The 24,020-nt window shown below is 36.5% G+C and overlaps 1 protein-coding gene across 2 annotated transcripts in view; it reads right to left on the bottom strand.

The window, feature by feature from the left end:
• The window catches only part of UTRN (utrophin), a 581,550-nt gene that overhangs the window by 404,627 nt on the left and 152,903 nt on the right, over nucleotides 1–24,020 (bottom strand). For both annotated transcript variants that reach the window (XM_025381643.1, XM_025381644.1), the window contains exons 14-23: nucleotides 22,447–22,548; nucleotides 19,499–19,606; nucleotides 19,037–19,216; nucleotides 18,030–18,199; nucleotides 13,925–14,048; nucleotides 10,487–10,574; nucleotides 5,309–5,550; nucleotides 4,966–5,146; nucleotides 3,008–3,153; nucleotides 1,473–1,685 (exon numbers count right to left, since the gene is read on the bottom strand). In XM_025381643.1, the coding sequence (XP_025237428.1) occupies nucleotides 1,473–1,685; nucleotides 3,008–3,153; nucleotides 4,966–5,146; nucleotides 5,309–5,550; nucleotides 10,487–10,574; nucleotides 13,925–14,048; nucleotides 18,030–18,199; nucleotides 19,037–19,216; nucleotides 19,499–19,606; nucleotides 22,447–22,548 (1,554 nt within the window). The remainder of the gene's footprint in view (nucleotides 1–1,472; nucleotides 1,686–3,007; nucleotides 3,154–4,965; nucleotides 5,147–5,308; nucleotides 5,551–10,486; nucleotides 10,575–13,924; nucleotides 14,049–18,029; nucleotides 18,200–19,036; nucleotides 19,217–19,498; nucleotides 19,607–22,446; nucleotides 22,549–24,020) is intronic.

The following is a 24,020-nucleotide window of genomic DNA, read 5'->3' as shown; positions in this document are numbered from 1 at the left end:
GGGAATCTGGCTGGATCCCTTCCACACTAATCTGTGAGGTCTTCCAGCTCCTCTTCTACCACGTGTTCTCTGACTTTGATTTTCAAACATACATTTTCATTAATTTTGTCTTCACTTTCAATCTTTGCACTTTTTGGGGGGCAACATTCCTTCTGCAAATTTGCTTAGCATCTAAATCCAAATCTATATATATTTACATGTAGATCCAAATATATGTAGATATAATATTTAGATGTAGATCCAAATATATGTAGATATATATGTTGTATCTACATATATTTGGATCTACATCTAAACATATATATAGATTTGGATTTAGATTCTCTCTATATATAGACGTATATACATGTATACACACATACATATACGTCTATATATAGAGACATATACATACATACATATACATATACATACATACATATACGTCTATATACAGAGAGAGAGATATAGCTCTATATTTGGATCTATATAGAGAGAGATATAGCTACACATATTTGGATTTAGCTTCCAAGGGAATCTCTCTCTCTCAGTATATAGATATATAGAGATATAACTAAATCTAAATCTCCTCTTGCTAATTTCATTTCATTCATTGAAAAATATTGATTGGATGCCTTCTCTGTGCCAGGCATTGCTCTCATTAAGAGTACATCTTGGTATAGATCAGTGAATAAGAAATTTCAAAAAGACAAAGATCCCTGACTGATGGCGAAAAAAAAAAAAAAAGACCAAGGTAAGGAGTCACTGGGAGGATAGGAAGCCTTGCAGGGAGAGAGTGTGATTGGTTCATTCTCCACCCAGAGCTTTCCTATTAAAATACCAGGTGACCTGGAAACTCTGCTTCTCCATTTTTCTTATGGGCAGAATGTTAAAATCCAACCTGTCCTATCTGACACTGACTTCTATTGACATTGACTCTCTCCTTATATGTCCTCACATTTATCCCTTCCTCTTAAACTTTATCACTGCTGCATCTGTCGACATTTTCAGGTGTAGTGAAGGATCCTGCTTCTGCATTTTCATGTCCCTGGAACTATTTGCCTTCCCACTCTCTCTGACTTTTGACTTCAAATGTCAAAAACCTACAAAAAGTAGTTTAAAGTTCTCAGCAATTTACTACTACTTGGGCTATTTCTACCACCCCAATCAAGTTACCACTATAATCTAATCAACAGTCTGTATTTCACACAGACCCTCCATGCCTGAAACATTATTCTGACTATTTTTAAGCTATTTTCTCTTATCTTCAAGGTCCAGTTTACTCTACTTTTGACTTTGCTTCCAGGCAAAAGGAAATAAATGTGCTCTCCAGCACATTAAAAGTACATCTTTGATAAGTCCCAACTTAAATACATAATAAATGTGGGTCTAGAAAGAATGTAAAATATTCAAATAATAAATATGTGAATCTTACAAGATAATTACTATTTACTCTGCAATAAACTTAAACTCCCAGTGGCCTCTGGATTTACCTCAAAAGCTCTGAGTTTGAGAGTAATTTCTTCAAGCAAATGCAGATCTTTGGAAACCAAGACCTTTAGCTTGTTCCACTTTCCTTGCACATCATCAAATTCTTGTTTATATAATTTTTCTACATCAGGATGAACATTTTTCTCCAGAGCCTTTGTTTCTTCTGCAAGTTTATGTAATGTAGGTTTCTGATTCTCAAGGATTTCATCAAGGGCCTGGAAAATGTTTTAAAATGTTAAAAAAATGCACAACAATGTGTCTGCACAGATAATAGCAAAATGGGCTATATAAAGTCAAAAGTCACTTTAAAATGCATTAGAAAGAATTTTTATCTAAAAAGAACAGTGGGTAGGAGTGTAAATTAGTTCAACCATTGTGGAAGACAGTGTGGTGATTCCTCAAAGACCTAGAACCCAAACCAGAAATACCATATGACCCAGCAATCTTACTGGGTATATATCCAAAGGAATACAAATCATTCTCTTATAAAGATACATGCACACTATGTTCATTGCAGCACAATTCACAATAGCAAAGACAAGGAATCAACCCAAATGCCCATCAATGATAGACTAGTTAAAGAAAATATGGTACATATACACCATGGAATACTAGGTAGCCATAAAAAGGAACAAGATCATGTCTTTTGCAGGGATATGGATAGAGCTGGAAGCCATGATCCTCAGCAAACTAATGCAGAAACAAGCAAACAAAAAAACCAAATACTGCATATTCTCACTTATAAGTGGGAGCTGAATGATGAGTGCACATGGACACATGGTGGGGAACAATACACACTGGGGTCTGTTGGAGGGTGGGGTATGGTAGGAGGGAAAGCATCAGGAAGAAGAGCTAATAGATCCTGGGCTTGATACGGAGTGCAGCAAACTACCGTGACAACACGTTTACCCATGTAACAAACCTGCACATCCTGCACAAGTACCCCTGAACTTAAAATAAAAGTTGGAAATCAAAAAACAAAACAAAACATGAACAGCTCACAAAAAAATAGGCATAATCATAAAAATTAAAGCTTTTTCTTCATGAGTTGTGTGTGAGCAATACAATGTATTCTCAACACTAAACACCAAGGGAATGGCACAGCAAGTGTGGGCCAAGTGTGCAGTGCTCAATGGCTGCTCTCCTTTTCATCTGATAAAATAGTGCAGAGCCATAAAGCTGCTCAACTAAATGACCAGGGAAATATTCCTATTCGATGCAGAAAAAGTATACATCAACACATTGACTGATAGTCCTCATTTCATTAAAGATAGTTTAGCAGATTATGAACAGGTTGAGAACTTTAAGCTAATCACAGCAGAAGGAGAAAATATGCTTTTCTTCTATGAAAAAATATTTAACAACTGTATTTTCTTTTATGTAAGGTCAAACTAACCCTCAAATCATACATAAATTTTTGGACCAATGATGAACAAAACTGACCAACTGTTTTTAATCTCTGAAAAAACATTTCAAAATATGTAAGAGGAGATATTAGAAGAAGCACTAGAGTTCTAACATGGAAAATATATGTTACCTTTTTTTCTTGCAGGGCCTTCTCCACCTTGGCAGGATCATTAAGGACACTCAGAGATGCCTGGGCCTTATTTTCAGAATCATTTAGCACAACTTTCAGTGTTTTCAATGTTTCCAGATATGCATGTCCAGGTTGGCCCTTCAGTTCTGTTGATTTAAAAATATTTAATTTGAGAAAATCATGTTAGGAACCCAATATTATTACATAGACCATTATCCTAAATGAATTCCAATACATGGCAAAGGAGACCCCATGATTAAAATGTAAAAGGATCTCTGTTAATAACATAGATCATTCCATTGGCATTTCTGAGAGTCAGACAGTGACTTCATTCCTGCAGATGTTGACATTTGAAATATTAACTAACCCACTATAATTTTTCTTCATTTCTTTATGATGAAATGTCTCTCTGAAGATGGAACAACAATGTCCCTTTTGTCCCATATAATCTCCTCTTCCTTAACAGCTACACAAAGAATAAAAGAAAGCAAAGATCCCGTCAACCAGTCTTGCTGTTAAGCTCCGCCATGTAGACAAACCCATCTATGGAGTGGAGGAGATTATATGGAAATACTGCCACCATGCTACCCAGGTACCCTGAGAAATAATGACTGAACAGCCAGCTGGAACAGTGCCTACCTGAGTCAGTAACGTAAAAATCTCGTAGAAGTAACACTTGTGTGGAAAGAAAGTGAGTTCTCTTGAAGCACAAAGAGGTGAAATCAACTAGCAGCAAAAGTTAAACTGCCTACTGATCCTTGTCAAAAGTGAAAGCATAGTTTGTACCAATAAGTGGAGAAAGAGGTACCCTCAAAAGATTTACTTCACATAACTGAATTCAAGGAACAAAGACACACTGTCCTGATGCACTTTCTGAAGAAAGGCAACACAACACATTTGCCTAGCATGTACACATACAGGTACTTCCAGTCGTCACACAATCTACAATTGCTGAAGTTAGGCTGGGTTACATGTGGAGCTTTTCAGTGTGCACTACCCAAAATAATAATGCACAATGCAACACAGTTCCTAACTCAAATGGCAGCTAGGAAGTAAACAGTGTAACGTAAGAGGAAAGAGCTTTCAAAACCTTTAACAGTGAACCTTCCAAAACCAAGTGTATTCCAAAAGTAAGAACTCTAAAATTTTTCTGAATTTGATAGTGGAATACGATTTCTTTTAAAAGAGACTATGGGACTGCTAAAACTTTAACTATTTTGAGGAAACAGAAGTAAGGGATCATTCATTTTAATCCTCCTAGCAATGATATTAAGTGGCCTCCTCAGCCAAAGGAAGAAATTGCACCTGTTTCTTTAAAAAAAACAACAACAAAAAAAACAACTATTTACAAATCATTACATCCAGGTCAGGTACAATGGCTGACTGACACCTGTTATCCCTGTTATTTTGGGAGACTAACACCTGTTAATTTGGCTAATACCTGTTATTTTGGGAGGCTGTTATAACACCTGTTATAATGGCTAACACCTGTTATTTTGGGAGGCTGAGGTGGGAAGATCACTTGAGCCCAGGAGTTCTAGACCAGCATGAGCAACATAGCTAGACCCTGGCTCTACTAAAAATAAAAAACCAGCCAGGCATGGTGGTGCATGCCTGTAGTCCCAGCTACTCAGTAGGCTGAGGCGGAAGGACCACTGAAGCCCAGGAGGTCAAGACTGCAGCTATGATTGCACCACTGTACTCCAGCCTGGATGACGGAGTGTATCCTACTGACACAATTTTAGAGCACATGAAACTTGTCTATATATTTACAAAAAGGTGTGAATCTGGAAAAGAATCTGAATACAGGAGACTTTAAGACTTTGAACAATACAGGCACAACGGAAAATGGAGAAGGTTGGTGCAAAGCAAGCAAGCGTACTCAAGTTCTAAATGTCGGGAGTCATGTTTACATTAAGGCAAACTGAGAGAGGAGATATTAAAATTGTTGGGTTTACCATTCTCTAGCTGTTGTTGACGATCCTTTAAAGCCTGTTGTACAGCTTGGTAGCGGCCCAGAAAGCTATCGAAGCCCCGCTGGACAAAATCTGGGGAAGAAGGCTGAGACTTCAGGGCCGAGCAGCTTGCACGCGCCATTTCAATTTTAGGGTGGAGGCCAAGAAGATTTGTCAATTCCCGCTAAGGAAGAGAAAATATGGTCACATAACTCACTGAAGATGAACATCCTCACAGGAAGTTAATCAGGGCAGCATTAATTTGAAGTTCATGATACAAGAAGCCCTCCTTAACTCTGGGACTGCACACAGAATTCCTCCATGTTCCAGACAGTTGGCTCCTTACCTGACAGGAATCCTTCAAGCTTGGCAAGGACTGCCAGGAAGATTCAGAAACGGAAGTGTGTTTTACCCACTCCTCCTTTGTCTTGATGACCTTTTCAAGCTCATCGAGCTGCTTGAAATAAGCATTTATATCTTCCTGTAGCTGAATTTTTCTTTCCAGATCTTCCAAATGTTGAGATACATTCTTCCATTCTGATAAAACCCTCTCCAGAACATTTTTTATCTCTTCAGTAGGAAGGCCTTCTATGCAGTCATGAAAAACAAGCAAACAGTCTATATATTACAAAATGCGTCTTGAATTTATTCTAAACATTCTAACATTCAGAATAGTGAGGCAATGTCACACATAATGATCACTTTCTTAAGTCCCTTTTAATACAACAACAAAAATGTATAATGATGCACTTAAAAATAATTACGCTTATTTCAATTCCTTGACCAAAGAAGGAAGACATTTTAAAATAACAATTCAGGAGCAGTGCGGCTATTGCAAAGGGCACATCAGTAGAACTTCAGCCACTGCCTTTTCTAGGTAATATATGTTTCCATCCATACCATCCTTCCACTCTGCTAGTTTATCACCTGAGCCACTGAAATAAGATCAACTACCTTGATCTGCCTAGGCCCCTGACTTCAGAAAGAAGACCCTTTGTCCTAAGAAAAAAAAAACAGCTGGCTAGAAAAACTAGGAGGCAGTTCAAGTCTTGGTGACCCAAGCATAGTGTCGTATAAATTAAGAAATGAATGGCGAGAATGCCTTATGCTGGGAAGCAACCTGGTGAGTCCAGGAATATTAAGCCAGCAGCCAGGCTCTAGAAGCATCATAAGCCCATTGGAGACCTTGCACATAAATAAGCAAATACCAAAAGACTGAGGCAGCAATAAGATGATCTACTTTAGAAACACATCAGGGAAAACAATGCCACCATTTTTATTACTGAAATCTTATCATGTTATTTGTCCGATATTTTTGAAAATTAGAGAATGTTCCTAAAAATAATAAAGTTATATATTATAATAGATTTTATCATAGTCCTTCCCTTAATCTAAAATACCTTCAAATCCTCTAAAATGACTATGAAAAAGTCTGGGAAATCTTCAAAGGAATCTTTCTATTAAGAGGAGAACATGCGTACTGAAAGGATGGCTTCACATTTTTACTGAGTAGGAAGGCAATAAACAATCCTGCTTTATAAACATATATAATCAAAACCTAGGATAATGAGAGCTTGAACTAAAAAAAAAAAAGGCATAAAAGCAAAAAGTCATGTATGATCCACAGACAATGAAACTTTGAAAATTTTATAATACACTGTGTCCACTAAAAATTATAAATGAGGGCATATCATGCTGTAATTTGAATGTGTCACCTATGTCAATTGCAGAAGCTCACTGTTCACCACTATCTCTCAGGTAAGAGAATATGAGACATAAACAAAGCATTCACACCATAAGCCATGCTGCATTATCCCTGTTAATGGGGAGAGTATACAAAATAAATCACCATTTTCCTAACAATCTGAACAATGGAGATATGGGCTGTGCCTTTACCCTATCATTTCTATCCTAGTTAGGCAAAGGAATAGTAACACCAGCCACATCATCTTTAGGTTGGACAATTTATACTAATCCAGGAAGAAAATTAAGTAGGTAAATAAAATTTCTGAGATGGAAAATTATCACTACTCATCTAGAAAACTGGAAAGAGGTGCTCACTTCAAGAACAAGGGCAGTTAAAACAACTTCAGGTATTTTTTCACTGACAATGTCTTATAAGCCATTCATTTTGCCTCTTTAAACTGATTTTAAACATCTGAATCTCCCCTTCTCTAATCCTGAGATATTGCTGGTTACAGTGATGTCCAGTAATGATTCAAACACAATTTACATCTTATAAAAGGAAAACTGCCATTGTCTTTAAAAATAGTTGTTTTACTCCCAGAGATCCAGAGTTTAAAATTTTCTATTTCTATAAAACACAGAGTTCTTAGACAACAACTAGTCAAAAGGCAAAATCAACAGCATATCACTTTATTAATTATCTAAAAGAGAGAAAATAGAACACATTCCTGCCACTTAGTCTCACTTGACTTTACATTTCTCAGTCTATCACTATTGGAATCAAGGGAAATGTTTACAAAACATAGAACCTTCACCAAACTTCATGGGCTTATATGCTTAGGCAAACACAATGAGTATCAACTCATAAAGCCATGTTAGCCAGATGTCCAACTACTGTATTTTATTAGATGAGGATCTCTAGGAACAAGATAAGCTAAACAAAGAAAACCAAGTATATCAGCTGTGAAAGTCAAATGAAACACATTATTTTATTTTAATTATTTTTATTTATTTATTTATTTATTTATTTATTTTTGAGACAGAGTCTTGCTCTGTCACTGGAATGGAGTGTAGTGGTGCGATCTCAGCTGACTGCAACCTCCAACTCCCTGGTTCAAGCGATTCTCCTGCCTCAGCCTCCTGAGTAGCTGAGATCACAGGCACGCACCACCATGCCCAGCTAATTTTTGTATTTTTAGTAGAGACGGGGTTTCACCATGTTGGCCAGGATGGTGTTGATCTCCTGACCACATGATCCACCCACCTCAGCCTCCCAAAGTGCTGGGATTACAGGCATGAGCCACTGCGCCCAGCCTCATGCTATTTTATTTTCTAAAAACATTTTTATGCTCGATGACATATCTCAAAACTTACCTAAAATGCATTAGGCAGGAAAGACCTATCAGAATTGGCTATGGTGGGCTGTTTGATGGAACTGGTTTCAGAAAAACAGTGACATGATTATTCAAACATGGGTTCTACTGAAGAATTTGACATGCCTCCCTAACTGAACTGGAACATACAGAGTTTATTCAGTTCAGCTCCCCCATTTCTCAGCTTGCTACTGTTGTCCTAAAAAAATTTTTTTAAACAGATGCATCTTTAAAACAAAAAAGAATTAGGGTCCTCTAAGGAATGTATTTCTAATTTCACCAATGCTTGAAAAACAATTGATAATACAAAATATAAAATGTTTCCTGTGAAATTGTACAAGTATATATTAGGTGACAAAAGCCCCATGTCATCTATTCTCCAGTGTTGCCTTTGGCCTTTTGCAAGTAGCACTTTCATGTGAATTCAATGTCCAGAATGTGTCTGTTTAGGACCCGTTTATGGTAAAATTTTATGGACCAAAGCCTATAGTCAGCTAATAAACTAATAGTCAGCGGATAAACTAATAGCTAAGAGTCAGCTAATAAACTCCCTCACTTTCCAGACACCAAGGCAAAGAAACGCAAGGGTTCCAAGACTTTCCCAAGGATAAGAAACTAGAAAAGGACAGGACAATCCAAGTTCGTCCTTCCCCCAATCACTGTTATTCTCACTGTAACATCACCTTGCACCAACTTCTCATCTACATCAAGTCTCCCCCATCTTCATAATTCTGCCACACTGCTGAAAACCTGACAGAAATGGGAGTAAATTCAGTGCACAGATTCAAGAAGTTATCCCATATTCACATCAGATAAAGTCAGAGTCACTTGCTGAGGTAGAAGTAAAAAAAATTATGCTTGTAAAGGAAATAAATTCAACATCCAATGCATTATAATTATTGAATGAACCAGCATCTCAAGGGAAGTTATCATCTGTTTGTGTCTCTGGATCTCTTTAAGTAAATACTAGAAAGAGAAACCTCCAAGTGGGATGCCCACAGGCAGGACAACTAAGACAGTTTGCTAGAATGGATTTTGAAAGAAAGTATTAAATACTATTCTATTTAATTTATTTAAGGAAGAAATTAACCTTTATTAATAATATATGGATTGACAATACATTTGCATAATTTCAAAATAAATGGACATACACTGTCCACATGGTTTACATTCCGTATTTTATGTGTATGTGTATGTATCTATATATGTTTGTGTTTGTATATATGTTTGTGTGTGTGTGTGTGTGTGTGTATATACACATCCAGTATACCTACTAAATAAATAAACATATCTGTTAAAGGCTGGAAGCAAAATAATCTAAGGTCAAAACAACATCAACAGTTGTTTTCTGGAGGGAGGAAGGAGACTAACCCGAAAGAGAACTTTCTGGAAAGGTGGACATTTTCTACATAGTGATGTGTGTGTGTAGGTTACACAGGTATATCTATTTATCAAAACAGCACAGCTAAGTCATGTATTTCAATGTAAGTAAATTTATTTCCAAGGAAACTGTAAAAACAGTAATACTTGAGAGGCTGAGGAACGAGTAAAGGTATAGATAATTCAAGAACGGCAGAATTGTCAATTATTGAACTAGGTAACTGATACAAGGAAGTTCATTATAGTATTCTATTTGCTTTTATGTAGTTATATTTTCCATAACAAAAAGTCAAACAATAAAAAATTAAATGCTACTGCTTTGAAGACTCTTGTCAAACTAATATTCCTAATTCTATACAGATATCTGTACCAGTGTCAAGGAGAGCTGCAGCAGCCTTCCAAAGTGCTAACTATTATTAGACCAAGGTACATGGAATGCAAGAAATGTCTTTCAACATTACTCTAGAACAAAGAGAGATTCACATGCAAAACTGCACAGCAAGAATATTAATTTTTAGCTTATTCTAAGCCACTGGGAGCTACAGCCAAAAAAAAAAAAAAAGTCTTGGACACAGTTAAAAATTTCATATACAAGTAACACCTTATCAAACTTAACTATAAAAATACTGTAGTAAATAAATATAGTAAATATAATGCATTAAACATTACCAAAAATCAAAAACTCTTGATGAATTTAATATAACTTCATTTCCCAAATGTTGCCAAATAAAGTTCTCTTTTGCTACCCCCCTGCAAAACAAATTCCCAATATATAATCCCAAAGGATACAGTTTTAAAATCTACTATGCTAGTGGGTTTTAACTGTTCTGCTAAGGTATCAGGGTGTCCAGCCCCGACCCCATATAAAATCAGAAAAACTTTGCTTTTATCTGTTTTTTTACAATCAGCTTCAGAATAAAATTTCATTTTTTAAAAGATTCTGCTGCCTAAAAACATTTTTGAAAACATTTATCTAGCCAAAAGAGGATTAGAATGTTAAAGCAAAATAGTTAACAGGGCAAACTGTAATATTATTCGATGCCACCATCTGAAAAATATGGGGAAAAAAAAATCAAGGATTTTACCTTTTCCCATTTGCTCCAAAAGGATTTGTCCCGTTTGATTTAATTCATCTGCTCTGGGGATTCTTTCTCTCTGTTCTTTTTCTAATGCCTGCAAATGAAGTCCCAACATAAGAATATTGAAAACTTTCTTCTCAATATAATATTGCTGTTTTAAATGTTTAGGTTTAATGTCCCTCCTACATTCTTTTTAAATCTGAAAAGGTAAATTCAAACAGTAATCATAGCAACTAAAAGACTTTGGTTTCTTTTATGAGAAAAAAATGTACATGATAATTATAAGCTCCTATCAGAAGGAAATAATTAAAATTATGTTTTAGATCCAGTATATCTATTTACATACATACACTGAGTTCTCCATGCCATAAAAATAATGATTTGAGTCAAAAGAATTGAATGTGTTATGACAGAGGTTGCTGAACAAAAATTAACTAACAAGCAAAAGAATAGGCGGGCATGGTGGCTCACACTTGTAATTCCACACTTTGGAAGGCTGAGCGGGGTGGATCACTGGAGGTCAGGAGTTTGAGACCAGCCTGGCCAACATGGTGAAACCCCATCTCTACTAAAAATACAAAAGTTAGCAAAGCATGGTGGTGCTTGTCTATAATCCCAGCTGCTTGGGAGGCTTAGGCATGAGAATTGCTTGAACCCGGGAGGCAGAGGTTGCAGTGAGCCAAGATCGCACCACTGCACTCCAGCCTGGGCAACAGAGAAAAACTCCCATCTCAAAAGAAAGAAAACAGGAAAAATGGATAGAAATATTTTGAGGCTCAGCATTATTTGTTTGCATTATATTAAGTCTAGGGTTTAATGTAAACTTCAAACACAATCATATTTCATACATAATTTTTAAATAATGAAAATAGAAAATATGCTTTAGAACCCAAACCAAAGCATTTTTTTTTCCTTTGAGGCAGTTTCCCACTCTGTCACCCAGGCTGGAGTGCAGTGGCACAATCGTGGATCACTGCAGCCTCAACCTCCTGGACTCAAGGGATCCTCCCACCTCAGCCTCCGGAGTAGTTGGAGTTATAAGTGCAAGCTCATGCCCCGCTAATTTTTTTTTTTTTTTTTACTTTTTGTAGAGACGGTGGTCTCCCTATGTTGCCCAGGCTGGTCTCAAACTCCTGGGCTCAAGCAATCCTCCCTCCTTGTGCTGGAATTACAAGCGTGAGCCATGGCAAGCCCAGCCCACATTCTGTTCTTTATGTTTGAGAAATGCTTCTTAATTTCATTTTTTTATCTCTATAGTTTGATATTCCCAAGACAAAATTCTTTCCAGAACTAGTAAGAATGAAGCAAGTAAAATCAGGTATACATGCACAAACACAAGTATATGTGCACACAACTCAGTATTTGAATTTTCTCCCATTCCTCCATCCTCAACTGATATTTATATATTAACTATTCAAATAGTATCCATCATAACAAAATCAAAATTTCTGAGAACCCATATTACCTCAACCAGACAATCCAGAGAAGAATCCCAATTCTAAATTCTTTACATGTAAGTGCTATCAAATAAATTCAGCTATCCTACTTTGATTTTCACAGAGTTTATTGTGACTAGGTAGAACAACCTTCTTATAGTCAAAGATCAAGGAATATTAGCAAGAGATTCTAAGAAACACCATTTACTTTTGTCTAACTAAGGATCAATGTAAAAGTCACCATCAAACTCGAGAAAAAGGCAATTGTCTCCTTTTTACAAGTAGATATTTTGCTTCCTCTTAAGATGGCAAGAGACTAGACTACAGATTCTCCACCCAGGTAATTCATCTGTTGGAACAAGATACTCCTTCACTAAATAATAAAAATAAGAAGAAAAATAAGTTGATCTTTCCTCAGTTTGCAAGAAAAATAGGGGATTAGAATAATGCTGAAATTTTCTTTGTTTTATATATTTTTTTCCAAATCTTTGGCATCTGTTACTACTCGTCTGAAACAAAATAAATGAACTTCTAGATAAATATTAAATGAAACACAAAGGAACGCCAATCACGCCTTACATACTTTATCCCCCCAAATATAGTAACAACTTCTGCCAATAAAATTTTCCTGGGTCACAGGATAGACTTGACTTTATCAATATTTTGTGGAACTTGTTCCATGAAGATCCGTTACTACTAAATTTTCTGCCACCTGAATATCTTTTAGAATTGGGTGGTCAGTGATCATTAAAATCATCTATCCATCTTTCAGAACTGTGAGAAGCATATGAAATGATGTAACACAGGCCCCACTTCTGGCTTTCCCAACTCTCTGTGCAGAGAGGGCTCTGATAAAGTTGCTCCCTGCACAACCAACATCCCCATTCCCCCGCCTACCCACAATCATCACACTCCGCTTCCATGAGCTACAAGAGCTTTATCAAGTGCTGAATAAAAAGGGTGCAATGGAAAATTATCTTCAATTTCTAAGCCCTCACAGGCAGACATATAAACAGGCAGACATATAAACAAACAACAGCATAAATGCAAGGGCTTTCATGGAGACATGGCCAAAGCCACATGAAGTCAAAAGATTAATCACTGAACTCTTTCTAGTGAGGTTAAGGGAAGCCTCCTGCAGTGGGGACATTTCAACCACACAGAAAGGTGCGTCATTCTGGACAAAGAAAACAGCTCCCTGTGCTTGGTGTGCCCTAAGCCTTCTTGCAAGTTCGAGCTCAGACCACCTCGCCCTCTGGACTTTGTGATTGCAGGGAGACACCCGCAATGCCAGCCTCATCTCAATACCCATTTCACCCACCACTTTCCAACTTAAACCTTAGATATTTATGCACATCTTGTTTTTAAAATATCCTCCAAACTATTTAAAAATGAAACTCCACTGTTGATACAAAAACCATTGCAGACTTACACCAGGTGCCCAAATAGTTACTGTAGTAATGTGTAGGAGACGTATGAGCACCAAGGACAAAAAAGTTCTACAAGCTCCCATCACACTCTTCAGAAACACACATAAGCATGGAAAGCGGCAGGGCTAAGATCCCACACCTTTTAATTGTATTTATTTTTTACAACTCTAAAGAAAATATATTGAAGACACTTTTTGATTTAAAATAGTCTGTTGTATTCTGAAGGCAAAACATCTTCAGCATAACGTTAATATAAAGTCATAAATTATTAGATACTAGATTAAGAGTGATCTAAACTAACTAAAAAGTAGTACCACTAACTGGATCACCATAAGAAGTGTTCCTCACTATACATCTCCATGAGTGATAAAGATGAAAACAAAACCCTCCTCCAAATAGGGATCTGATGACAGCTAGCATGAATGGATTCAAAATTCACTACAATGTACTAAAAGCTACCTTCTGCCTACATTTATTTTACAAGAGGCTTTTGAATTCCATAATGTCTTTATACCAGCAGAAAATCCAGCATGATGAACTATTTTTGCAGTAGGATATATGTGGTTTATGTTTTTTACCTTCAACTTCTTTTTCATTTCGGAAGTGTCTTGCATCTTCATATACTCTTTTATCTCCGTGGTCTGAATGGCAGGTTTTGATTTCAAAATCCAGTTCAACAGCTCGGCACTTACAGCATCAAACCTGTTTGAAGATTCAGAGGTGACCATTTGTCATGTTTTCTTCTATTGTTTTACTTGACCCCAGAAAGAGCAACCCAAATGCTCATCAGGAATAATTTTTATCACTCCCCCAAAAACAGCAACCCATAAATAGGGTAATGATGCAAAATAAGATAATATATTTCCAATTAAAAATATGAAAAAAGTAATAATATTATAGGGTTAATAAATAATTGAAGAAAATAATTAAATAATTTGTTGTTGCTGTTGTTGTTGTTTTTTCGAGATGGAATCTCGCCCTTTCACCCAGGCTTGAGTACAATGGCTTCTCGGCTCACTGCAACCTCCGCCTCCCAGATTCAAACGATTCTTCTGCCTCAGCCCCCCGAGTAGCTAGGATAACAGGTGCCCGCCACCATGCCCAGCTAATTTTTGTATTTTTAGTAAAGACAGAGTTTCACCATGTTGGCCAGGTTGACCTCATGATCCGCCTGCCTTGGCCTCCCAAAGTGCTGTGATTACAGTCATGACCCACCATGCCTGGCCTTAAATAACAGTTTTTAAAACTTTATATATTAAAACAATGTTTACCTTTACAAAGAATCACTTGTATTTTTATAAATGCTTGTAGATAATAAAAACCAGATTTGGTTAGATCGTCAGCAAAGAACAAGTACAGACATTCCTAAGGTTAACATCTTCTTTTGTTCAATATGTAATGATTGAGCCTTACTAAATGTCAGGCATTGGGTTGGACTCTTGATATGAAAGTGGACCAGATAAAAATCTCGGCTCCCAAGGAGCTTCTAGTCTAGTAAGCAATGGAAAGTAACAGGCAATAACAAAAGAATTTGCTGGATGCTATTTCCAGGAATTCACAGGAGTGGCTTCTAATCCAATCGGGGCACAGATGGCTTCCTAGAGGAGAACGACAGCATTATACTGAGGAATTTCCCTTGCCAAGGGAAAGGAAACAAAGGGAAGATCACATCTTGCAAACTGCAAGTATTAGTTAGGCGTGTCTGGAATAATGAGTACTGAACTCACAAGGGAGGGACAATTGACGATGTGGCCAAGAATCACATGGACCAGCTACAGGAAGGCCCTGCAGGATGTATTAAGGAGTTTGGACTTAACCCAAAGGCAGCTGAGAGCTTAGGAAGAGTTCTATGCATGGAACTGACATGATTCTATTTATCCTTTACTGTTCACCAAGGAGAAAGCATTAAAGAGAGATAAGAGCCGAGAACAGGCTGTGAAGCAACAGGAGTCACAATTAAGATAGTAACAGTGGGAAGGAAGACGAAGGGACAGGTTTGACAGGTGTTGAGAAGGTTGGTCAAAACCACAGCAAGGAGGAACAAGAGGAGCCACGATCACTGATGTGATCGAAGTGTTTTATGTCTATTATTAACTCAAGGAATCCTCACCAGCACCCTATGAAGTATACACTATTATGATCCCCTTTAGAGATGAAGGCACTGTACTCACAGAGGTTTTCAATAACTGTCCCATGTCACAAAGCTAACAAAGGGTGAGGCTGGGATTCAAACCAAGACTATCTGTCTTCTTAACTAGTACCCTCCCCACAGAGCTTCTCGGTATGTTAAGCACAAGTCGTTACTGCTGATTCTTGTGAGAAACTTTGCTTAAAGTGTTTCCGGTGAATTATGAATATTTTATCTTTTCATCAAGGTAGATTTTCCCTGTAATATGTGAGGGATTTTGTGATGCTCTAGATAAATAACTGGGGTCAAGGTACTGCTCAAACAGGGATATGTTCCTCCTGTCATCTTAGCAGCAGCTTCCTATTTAATCTTTCAGAGAAGAGACGGTCATCTAAAAATCACACATTTACAATGACCTTGGAGACTCAGTCAGCAACTGCTTTGAATACAGGCAAGAGTGACGCAATGATCGCAGGTCACAGGAACAGGTATCTACATTCTAGGAAATGATTGTCCCACTGTACCCTGAGCTGGTAAAAACCACCACCACAGCAGCACCAAGCAAAGAGAAGTGGAAATGAGCCGCCATTTTTTAAGCATATATTTTAAACTAGGCACTGCATTAAGCAGTCATTTAAGGCCCTCGATTATTGGGGTAGTCCATTTTAAGGCAAACTAACAGTGATTTCCAGAGCAGACAGAAGATATAAAAGGGTCTGGAAACCATTTTAATAGTAATGGTTAAGGATCTCCTGCACTTTATGACAATAAAAACTGGGATATAAAAGGCTCAGGAGGTCACATATTGAAAAAGGCTATGTGGCTCTCCCTATCATTCCAAAACAGCTAACACATGTAGGTAGACTTAGAGGTGGCAGAATTTGAGCATGAAAATGACCTTTCTATAATAATGAGATTTAACTGTAATGAATGGATATATTCAAGCCTCTATTCATCCAAGAATTCACTGAAGGAATGTTTGCATCAGTCAAGTGGTGGAGTTGATAACTGGCATCCTCGCAGCTGGTTGCCCACACGACAGACACCCTCTCTCCATAATTCTTCCTTGCAGTTGGAGTCCCCAAAACACAACTACAGAGACTCAAAAGGCCAGATAGTTTCAACTTCCCATGCACCAGGGGATCAGGGAGAGCAGGGCAGAAGTCTGCTAAGAAGACAAGGGTAAGGGTAAAAGCCTTAGAATGACAAGAATGACAAGAATGACAAGAAACTGCAGATGAAGGGTTGCTGAACCACACCCTTCCATTAAAACAGAACTTCCCTACCTCCAGAACTTTTGTAATATGGGATTACCAATGATCTCATTGTTTAAGACACTTTGGGCACGGTATTCTGTTTCTTGCAGCACAAAGTACCCTATACAATACAGTCATGTTTAAGATTTCACAGTTATGTACTCTAGTCTTCGACAACCTTCTGTGCTTCCAAATGCACAAAGTCAGTATTGGAGAGATACACTGCCAGATACACCTGGCAGATAATATCCACTGAGGAAATGTGAGATCTATGCTAATATTAACATTAGAAGCATCTTTTTCCTGTGCTGTCTTGGCTCCAAAAGTAAAGGTTCCACAACTGCTGCTTGCAACTCAGAGGTACGCTTGTCCTACAAGGAGATGCTATTAGGAGGCAGAAACATAGCCTTATTATCAAAATAAAAACCATCTGGTAACACTGGAATGCTGCTTTCTTAACAAAAGCTAAGTTGGAGAAACGTATAATTTTTATTCAGGCCCAAAATAATTGCCCATTTACCCAAGCATAGGATTCTACTATAAGAGGCAGAGAATAACACTACTACTCAAAGACTGCTTTGAGGATTACCTGCTGTGGTTCATGTCAGGTACAGTACCTGCACACAGTAGAGTTGAATAGAATAGCTGACATCAGTAAAAGCTCGATATATGTCAGCTGTGATTATTCTTCTTCAAGAAATCCTGAGTTTTCTTTTGAATCAATAAGACTAAAAGAAATATTTTATGACAAAGATGGATCTTTAAGCCAAATACAAAGAATATGTTAATTAATCTGACAAAGAAATTAATAAAGGAAACAACAAAACATGAAAAAGAATAAGGGAGAAAGGGGAGAAAAAAGGACACTAGAAATGAATTATTTCCCTGAATTAAGGATTTTTTTAATGGTGAGAGGAGGAAAGAGGTTCACCAAAAATACAGATGTCTACCTAAAGCAAAACTGTCAAGTTGTGAACAGTGAAAGAAAGAATAAAAAGACAGTCATGGACAATCATATCCTTCCAAGGAGAATGACGGGAAAGGAAGAAAGGTTTGATCACAGAGTTCTCCCAATTGAACACAGGATAAATAAAATTATCCAAGTAGATGCTTAGCTGGTGCCAAGTAGAATATTCAGAAGACAGGGGCGGTGGGTGGTTCAGTAGTTGACTTTTCATAATAATGATAATTATTATGTCTAGACTTGCCTATGATTAATGATTAGTACGAAATAGGCACCAAGTAGAAAATACAGTATGTACAATATTGAGTTTGAACAATTACTCTATCTCTTCTCACTTTTTCTTAGCTTCAATATCCACATGGATCTGTCTCTTCTTTGGGGGAGGAGGAGGAGGCAGTTCCTGCTTAGATTTTTTTGTAGTTGCTTGTTCTCTTACACGAACAGTCTCCAAAAGGTCCTTCTGAGGAATCTGAGACATCCCCAGCTTTGCTACAGCCTGAGTCACCTGAAATAAAAGCCATCCAAAATTTCAATTTTTATAGCAACTTCATTGAGATATAATTCACATGCTATAAAATTTTCTTTGAAATATATAATTTAATGGTTATTAGTATATTTATACAGTTGTATAATCATCCTCACACTCTGTCTCCAGAACATTTTATCACTCCCAAAAAGAAATCCCATACCCATAAACCATCACTCTCCATTCCCCACTTCCACCAGTGGCAACCACACATCTACTTTCTGTCTCTGTGGATTTTCCCCTTGTAGACATTTCCTGTGAATGGAATCATAGCGCATATAATCTTGTTATTGGCTGCTTCTACTTAGCATAGTGTTTTCAAGGTTCATCTATGTTGTAGCATGTGTAAATACTTCATTATTTTGTATTATCAGATAATATTGTATTGTATGCATACACCCCATTTTGTTTATCCATTCATCTGTGTATGGATATTTGAGTTGTTCCACTTTTTGGCTATTATAAATAATGCTGCTAAGAACATCTGTCTACAAACCAATGTTTTATGTTTGACTAATTCATTAAAATATTTTTAAGATTAATAAGATTACTTAAGATTTAAGATGTTTAAATTATTTATTGGCTAAGTGTAATCAGTTACTATGAATTAAATTACAGGATATTAAGAGAATCTATTAAAACTTACTTTAGAAAACTGAAGGCAATTTTCACATGTCAATTTTTCATCAGGTATAAGGAACCAACTTTTTAGTTTGTCTACTACTCTTTTATTTCATACAAATTAAAACTAACCTGAACATTTAAATTTTAAATGTTTACTTCATGGTACAACATACCATCTAAATCAAAAAGTACCTGGTTGGAGGAATCTTCTAGTCTCTGAACCAAAGAATCCCATCTTTGAGTCAGTTCCTCTGAGTCACTATTGATCTTCTTAGATGCCTTGGAATTATCAAGTAATTGTCTCACATCCTGGCCAATCTCACTCAGCTGATCCAATGTTTGACGCTTCATTTCCATGTCTTCCTTCAAAATCTAGTATATCAGATGTTTATTAGATGACTCTTTTTAACAGGACTTTATCTTCCCTTCCTCAGCCAAAAATTTTAAACATGTATATTTTATAGTAAAATGTACGTGCTTTGCAGCTCACTATGCTAAAAGGTAAGACTTGTAGTTCCAGATTGTTACAGGGCAGCAGTCTAATGCTAGGTAATGAGCTGTAATCTGTATTCACTAAATTGTATTAACCATTAGCTAGAAAACATTAAGATATTATAGGCTTACAACACAGATGCTGACAAGCCCATGACTTACAGCCAAACGTCGAACACTGACACTCAGTTCCTTTTGGTCTTTGAAGTTGCTTGTCTGGACTTTATTTAAAGCCTCTTCTTTTTCAGTTAACCAAGCTTTCAACAAGCACTACAAGTAACAAAAAAAATTGAACTTTATCTGCAGAATCATTTGATAATTCAATTAAATCATGCATCCAGATTTCTAACTTTTATTTTATTAGAGTCTTCACCCTTACCTGGGGATAAGAAGGCCTTCAAACACCTAAGTCTGAGGCACAAATGACCCAGAAAGACACCTTTCTTTAAAATATTATCCTTCTCAGATTTGTAACAGAACAATCTGACATTAGCCTCATACCTAGGGAATTAAACCTAATTCTCAAGGAGATAAGTAGAGGGAAAAGGGAAAATCCAACTATGCAAGTCTCCAAAGGAGTTACATTATAACTTTCTAGAGGCAGAAGAAAGCTGGGAGATTGTCTTGTCCCAGCCCTTCATTTTAGAGAGGGAGGAAAGAGAAGTCAAGTTACATGTCCCAGATCACTTGGCTAGTTAACAGCAGAGCTGGGTCAAGGGTTCACACCCCAAAACCAATGGTCTTTCCATGGCATCATGTAGGAAATCCACCCTAGCATTCAAGGTTTAACAGCGATTATGATTAAAGGAGGGAGTTTGAAGATCGCCCAAAGCCCATGTAAAATTTTTAAACTTCACTGGCCAACAATGCGTGTTTTCTAAGCAGAGGATATTCAATTATGTAGAGAGATAATCCTGAAGAAGGGATGGAAAACAATTCTAGCTACATTGTGATAATTTTTCCCAAAATGTAGCATTTAGGGCAGAAACCCTTTTCTATTTAGTAGGGAGGGAAAAAAACTGGTTCTGTATTTGCAATGGAATCAATTCTTTCTCAGTGATTTTATTTATCAATTAAATATTTAACAACTATTCCTTGCCTCTATATTTCACCCCCCAAAATAATGAACATTGGGAAAATAAGAGACAAATATGGATACTGTCCTCAGTCTAGTGAGGCTGGTAAAATATGCACATAAATAATGATGCCGTAAGACAGAACATGTAGATACTACATGCACACACAAAATGCATAGTTAAAATGTCACATCATTATAGAACATGATTGAAAGGTCAGCCACTCTACTTTTAAACTATATTTTATCATCAAATTAAAATTATTTCCAAATTTGCAATTGTTTTACTGGATAGAAGAGTAACACAATGGTTTTCTCTAGTAATCGATGTCTTCTACTGCAATTATTATTATTACTATTATTTTTATTTTTTGAGACAGAGTCTCACTCTGTCACCTAGACTGGAGTGCAGTGGTGCCATCTGGGATCACTGCAACCTCTGCCTCCTGGGTTCAAGCAATTCTCCTGCCTCCAGGGCCTCCCAAGTGGCTGGGATTACAGGTGCTCACCACACACCTGGCTAATTTTTTGTATTTTTAGTAGAGACGGGTTTCACCATGTTGGTCTGACCTCAAGTGATCCGCCCGCCTCGGCCTCCCAAAGCGCTGGGATTACAGGCGTGAGCCACTGCGCCCGGCCTTTCTACTGTCATTATTGAAGTAAAATTTTAATTATTCTATGAGGCTCTTCAGCCTAAATACAAGGTTCACAATAAACGTAAATATTTATAAAGTGAAATGTAAATGTTTGTAAAGTGAAATGTAAATATTTCAGAAATCAGAATCAGGTCCCTTTTGTGATTCTTAACAAGATAAATCTGACCACAGATTGAGGGAGGGGGAAGTAGTCATTACCAATTTATATTTGGACAAATTCTGCAACCTACTTTTTAAGATGTACTATCTGCCACCATATTTAGTAAGCCACAAAACATCATACACTTGGGTTTTTTCCCCTGAAGAGAATATAGTTGCTTCTTATAGACGGAAATGAAAAGTATTTAAAAGAATCAAAATGGACACTGAGAGATGTGGGAATAGAGTATCTGCTTTTTTTTTTTTTTTTCTTTGAGAGGGAGTCTTGCTCTCGTCTCCCAGACTGGAGTAAAATGGCGCAATCTCGGCTCACTGCAACCTCCGCCTCCCAGGTTCCAGTGATTCTCTTGCCTCAGCCTCCTGAGTATCTGGGATTACAGGTGCTTGCCACCACGCCTGGCTAATTTTTATATTTTTAGTGGAGACAAGGTCTCACTACGTTGGCCAGGCTGGTCTTGAACTCCTGACTTCAAGGGATCTGCCCGCCTCGGCCTCCCAAAGTGCTGGGATTACAGGCGTGAGTCATCCTGCCCTGCCAGTATCTGCTTATTTTTTAAACCACAACTGTTTGGCATTTGGGGAGAAAAGTTTTGCTTATTTGTATTTTGTTTCGATGGTTGCTTTTCTAGAAGGCCAGAGAGCGGGCAAAGAGCCACCACTCCTATTGAAAAATTAAAGTGGCAGCTTTGTACAACAGGCTCACTTGCTGGGGTAACATTTAGTGGAAAAAATATGCAATTAACCCAGTGTTAAATCAAAGGTTTTGCTAAATAATATTTTCTCATTAATTTCAATATTTGTTAAAAATCAAGAAAAAATCTAGGGAATTAAAGTTCATAATGTATTGAGTGGGTTCATAATTCATTATTTATTGAGCACAAATTATATGCTAGGCCTTGTGTCGACACAAATTCAAACACATCACCCAACACAAATTCACTAACAACTATAATGTCAAACAAATCATGAAAATAGCATATCCAAGTACTAACATTCCAAGTAATGAAAACAGGTCAAATTAATGGAGTCAAATGACATAATCTCTATGAATAAGCTTCATGATCAGCTACCAACTGGATAGAAATTTGATCTTTAAAATAATTATTTATATATTTCCCTTTCAAAGAAAAGTAAACAAGGCAACTTTATTCTAATGTCACAATAAAAGATGGGTTACTTTTCACCATTTATTTTGCCCCTTATGGAAAACAGTTTCATACCTGTTCTTCCAATAATTCCTGCCACAATATATTGATTTCTTGTAACCTATTCCAACGTTCTTCAGTCCAACGGCATACTGCTGTCCAGCGCTCACCAAGTTTCTAGGAAAGGGAGAAACCATCCTTTGTCAACACAGCCTTAAGAGAGAGTTATCACAATCCTTGAAGGAATTCATGATTTCCATTGTTCTTTATTATAGCATAGCAACTTATAAAAAGTATTTTTATAAAAGTTTCTTTAAAATAACACAGACTAGGCCTATAAATGTATGAATTAGAAAAACTAATTTCCATAGAATTAAACAAATGATTTCACATAGCTAGAAACTAGCATAACTAGAACTATTGTCTGAACTATTGTCTGAACTATTGTCTGAATTGTTTTTATGACAATATGACATTTTTACGTATTATTAAAAAAATACAGCAAATATATCTACTTTTTGTGCTTCAAATTTTTCCAATTTTTACCATTTTTACCTAAAAAATCCAGCATGTCCGTTATATTCCTTAACTCTCTTTTACATGACAAGAAAATTTTCATCTGTAGTACCAAAATTATGAAAAATGTTTAACTTACAAAAATTGTTTTGAATAAGAGAATTTTTATGAGACAATAAAAACATCAAATGATTTGTTCTGTTTACATTATGTGATCCATAAAAAAATTCCCCATAAGTTACATAAACTAGCAACAGAATCTTATTAGTATCAGCAATACTAAATAGATAAATGTTATTAATTATAAAAAATCACTCTTCATGATTTTTTCTGGCAAAATCATTTTATTACAATTTTATAAATGATTAACAAATATTAAAATTTATTTTTGTACTATATATATGTGAACAAGAATTATTTAATTCATATTATACTATTTTGATACTTAATACGAGAATAAGCTTTTCATAGTGCAAAGGGTAGAAAACTTAAGAACCAGAAGATAGATTTCTAGTCTCAGCATGATTACTCATTGTCTATTTAAATCTCAGGAGGACTACTTAACCTCTCTGAATCTCAGATTCCTTACTGCTAAATAGTCAAGGCATGAATACTTAGCTCTCAGGTTATAATAACTAACTACCACATACAAGTCTTGGAAACACTGGCTGACTTTAAAGATTACAAAAGCAAAAGGACCTCGTGTGATGAAATTACACTTTGGATTGCCTCACTTAATGAGGCATCACATTTAAATAAATTGGCAATGTCTTATCAGGAAATCTAAGTATTGTTCAAATGAAATACCAATAAATTTATTTGTTAAAGACTTATAAAGATCCACTATTGCCTTGTGCAAAAAGAAACACTTTTGGGGGGTTTACAAAACTATGTGTTGAATATATGTGTTGAAATAATATGTGTTGAAATTCACATATTAATCTACTGAAAACAGTGAGATAGTGAATTCTACTAGATGAAATTCTCAAATTTTAGTATGCACATAATTTTTCTTACATTGCAAATTCACTGCACCCCTCCCTCACTTAGATTTAGGTTCTGGGTAGAGCCTAGAAATCCACATTTTAACAAACTCCTCAAGTGCTTCTGAGAAGAAGTCAGTGGACCACTTA

The sequence above is a fragment of the Theropithecus gelada genome, chromosome 4, assembly GCF_003255815.1.
Source record: "Theropithecus gelada isolate Dixy chromosome 4, Tgel_1.0, whole genome shotgun sequence".
Taxonomy (NCBI): Eukaryota; Metazoa; Chordata; class Mammalia; order Primates; family Cercopithecidae; genus Theropithecus; species Theropithecus gelada.
The sequence above is the reverse complement of the archived record's forward strand: the minus strand, read 5'-3'. Positions and strand labels throughout refer to the sequence as shown.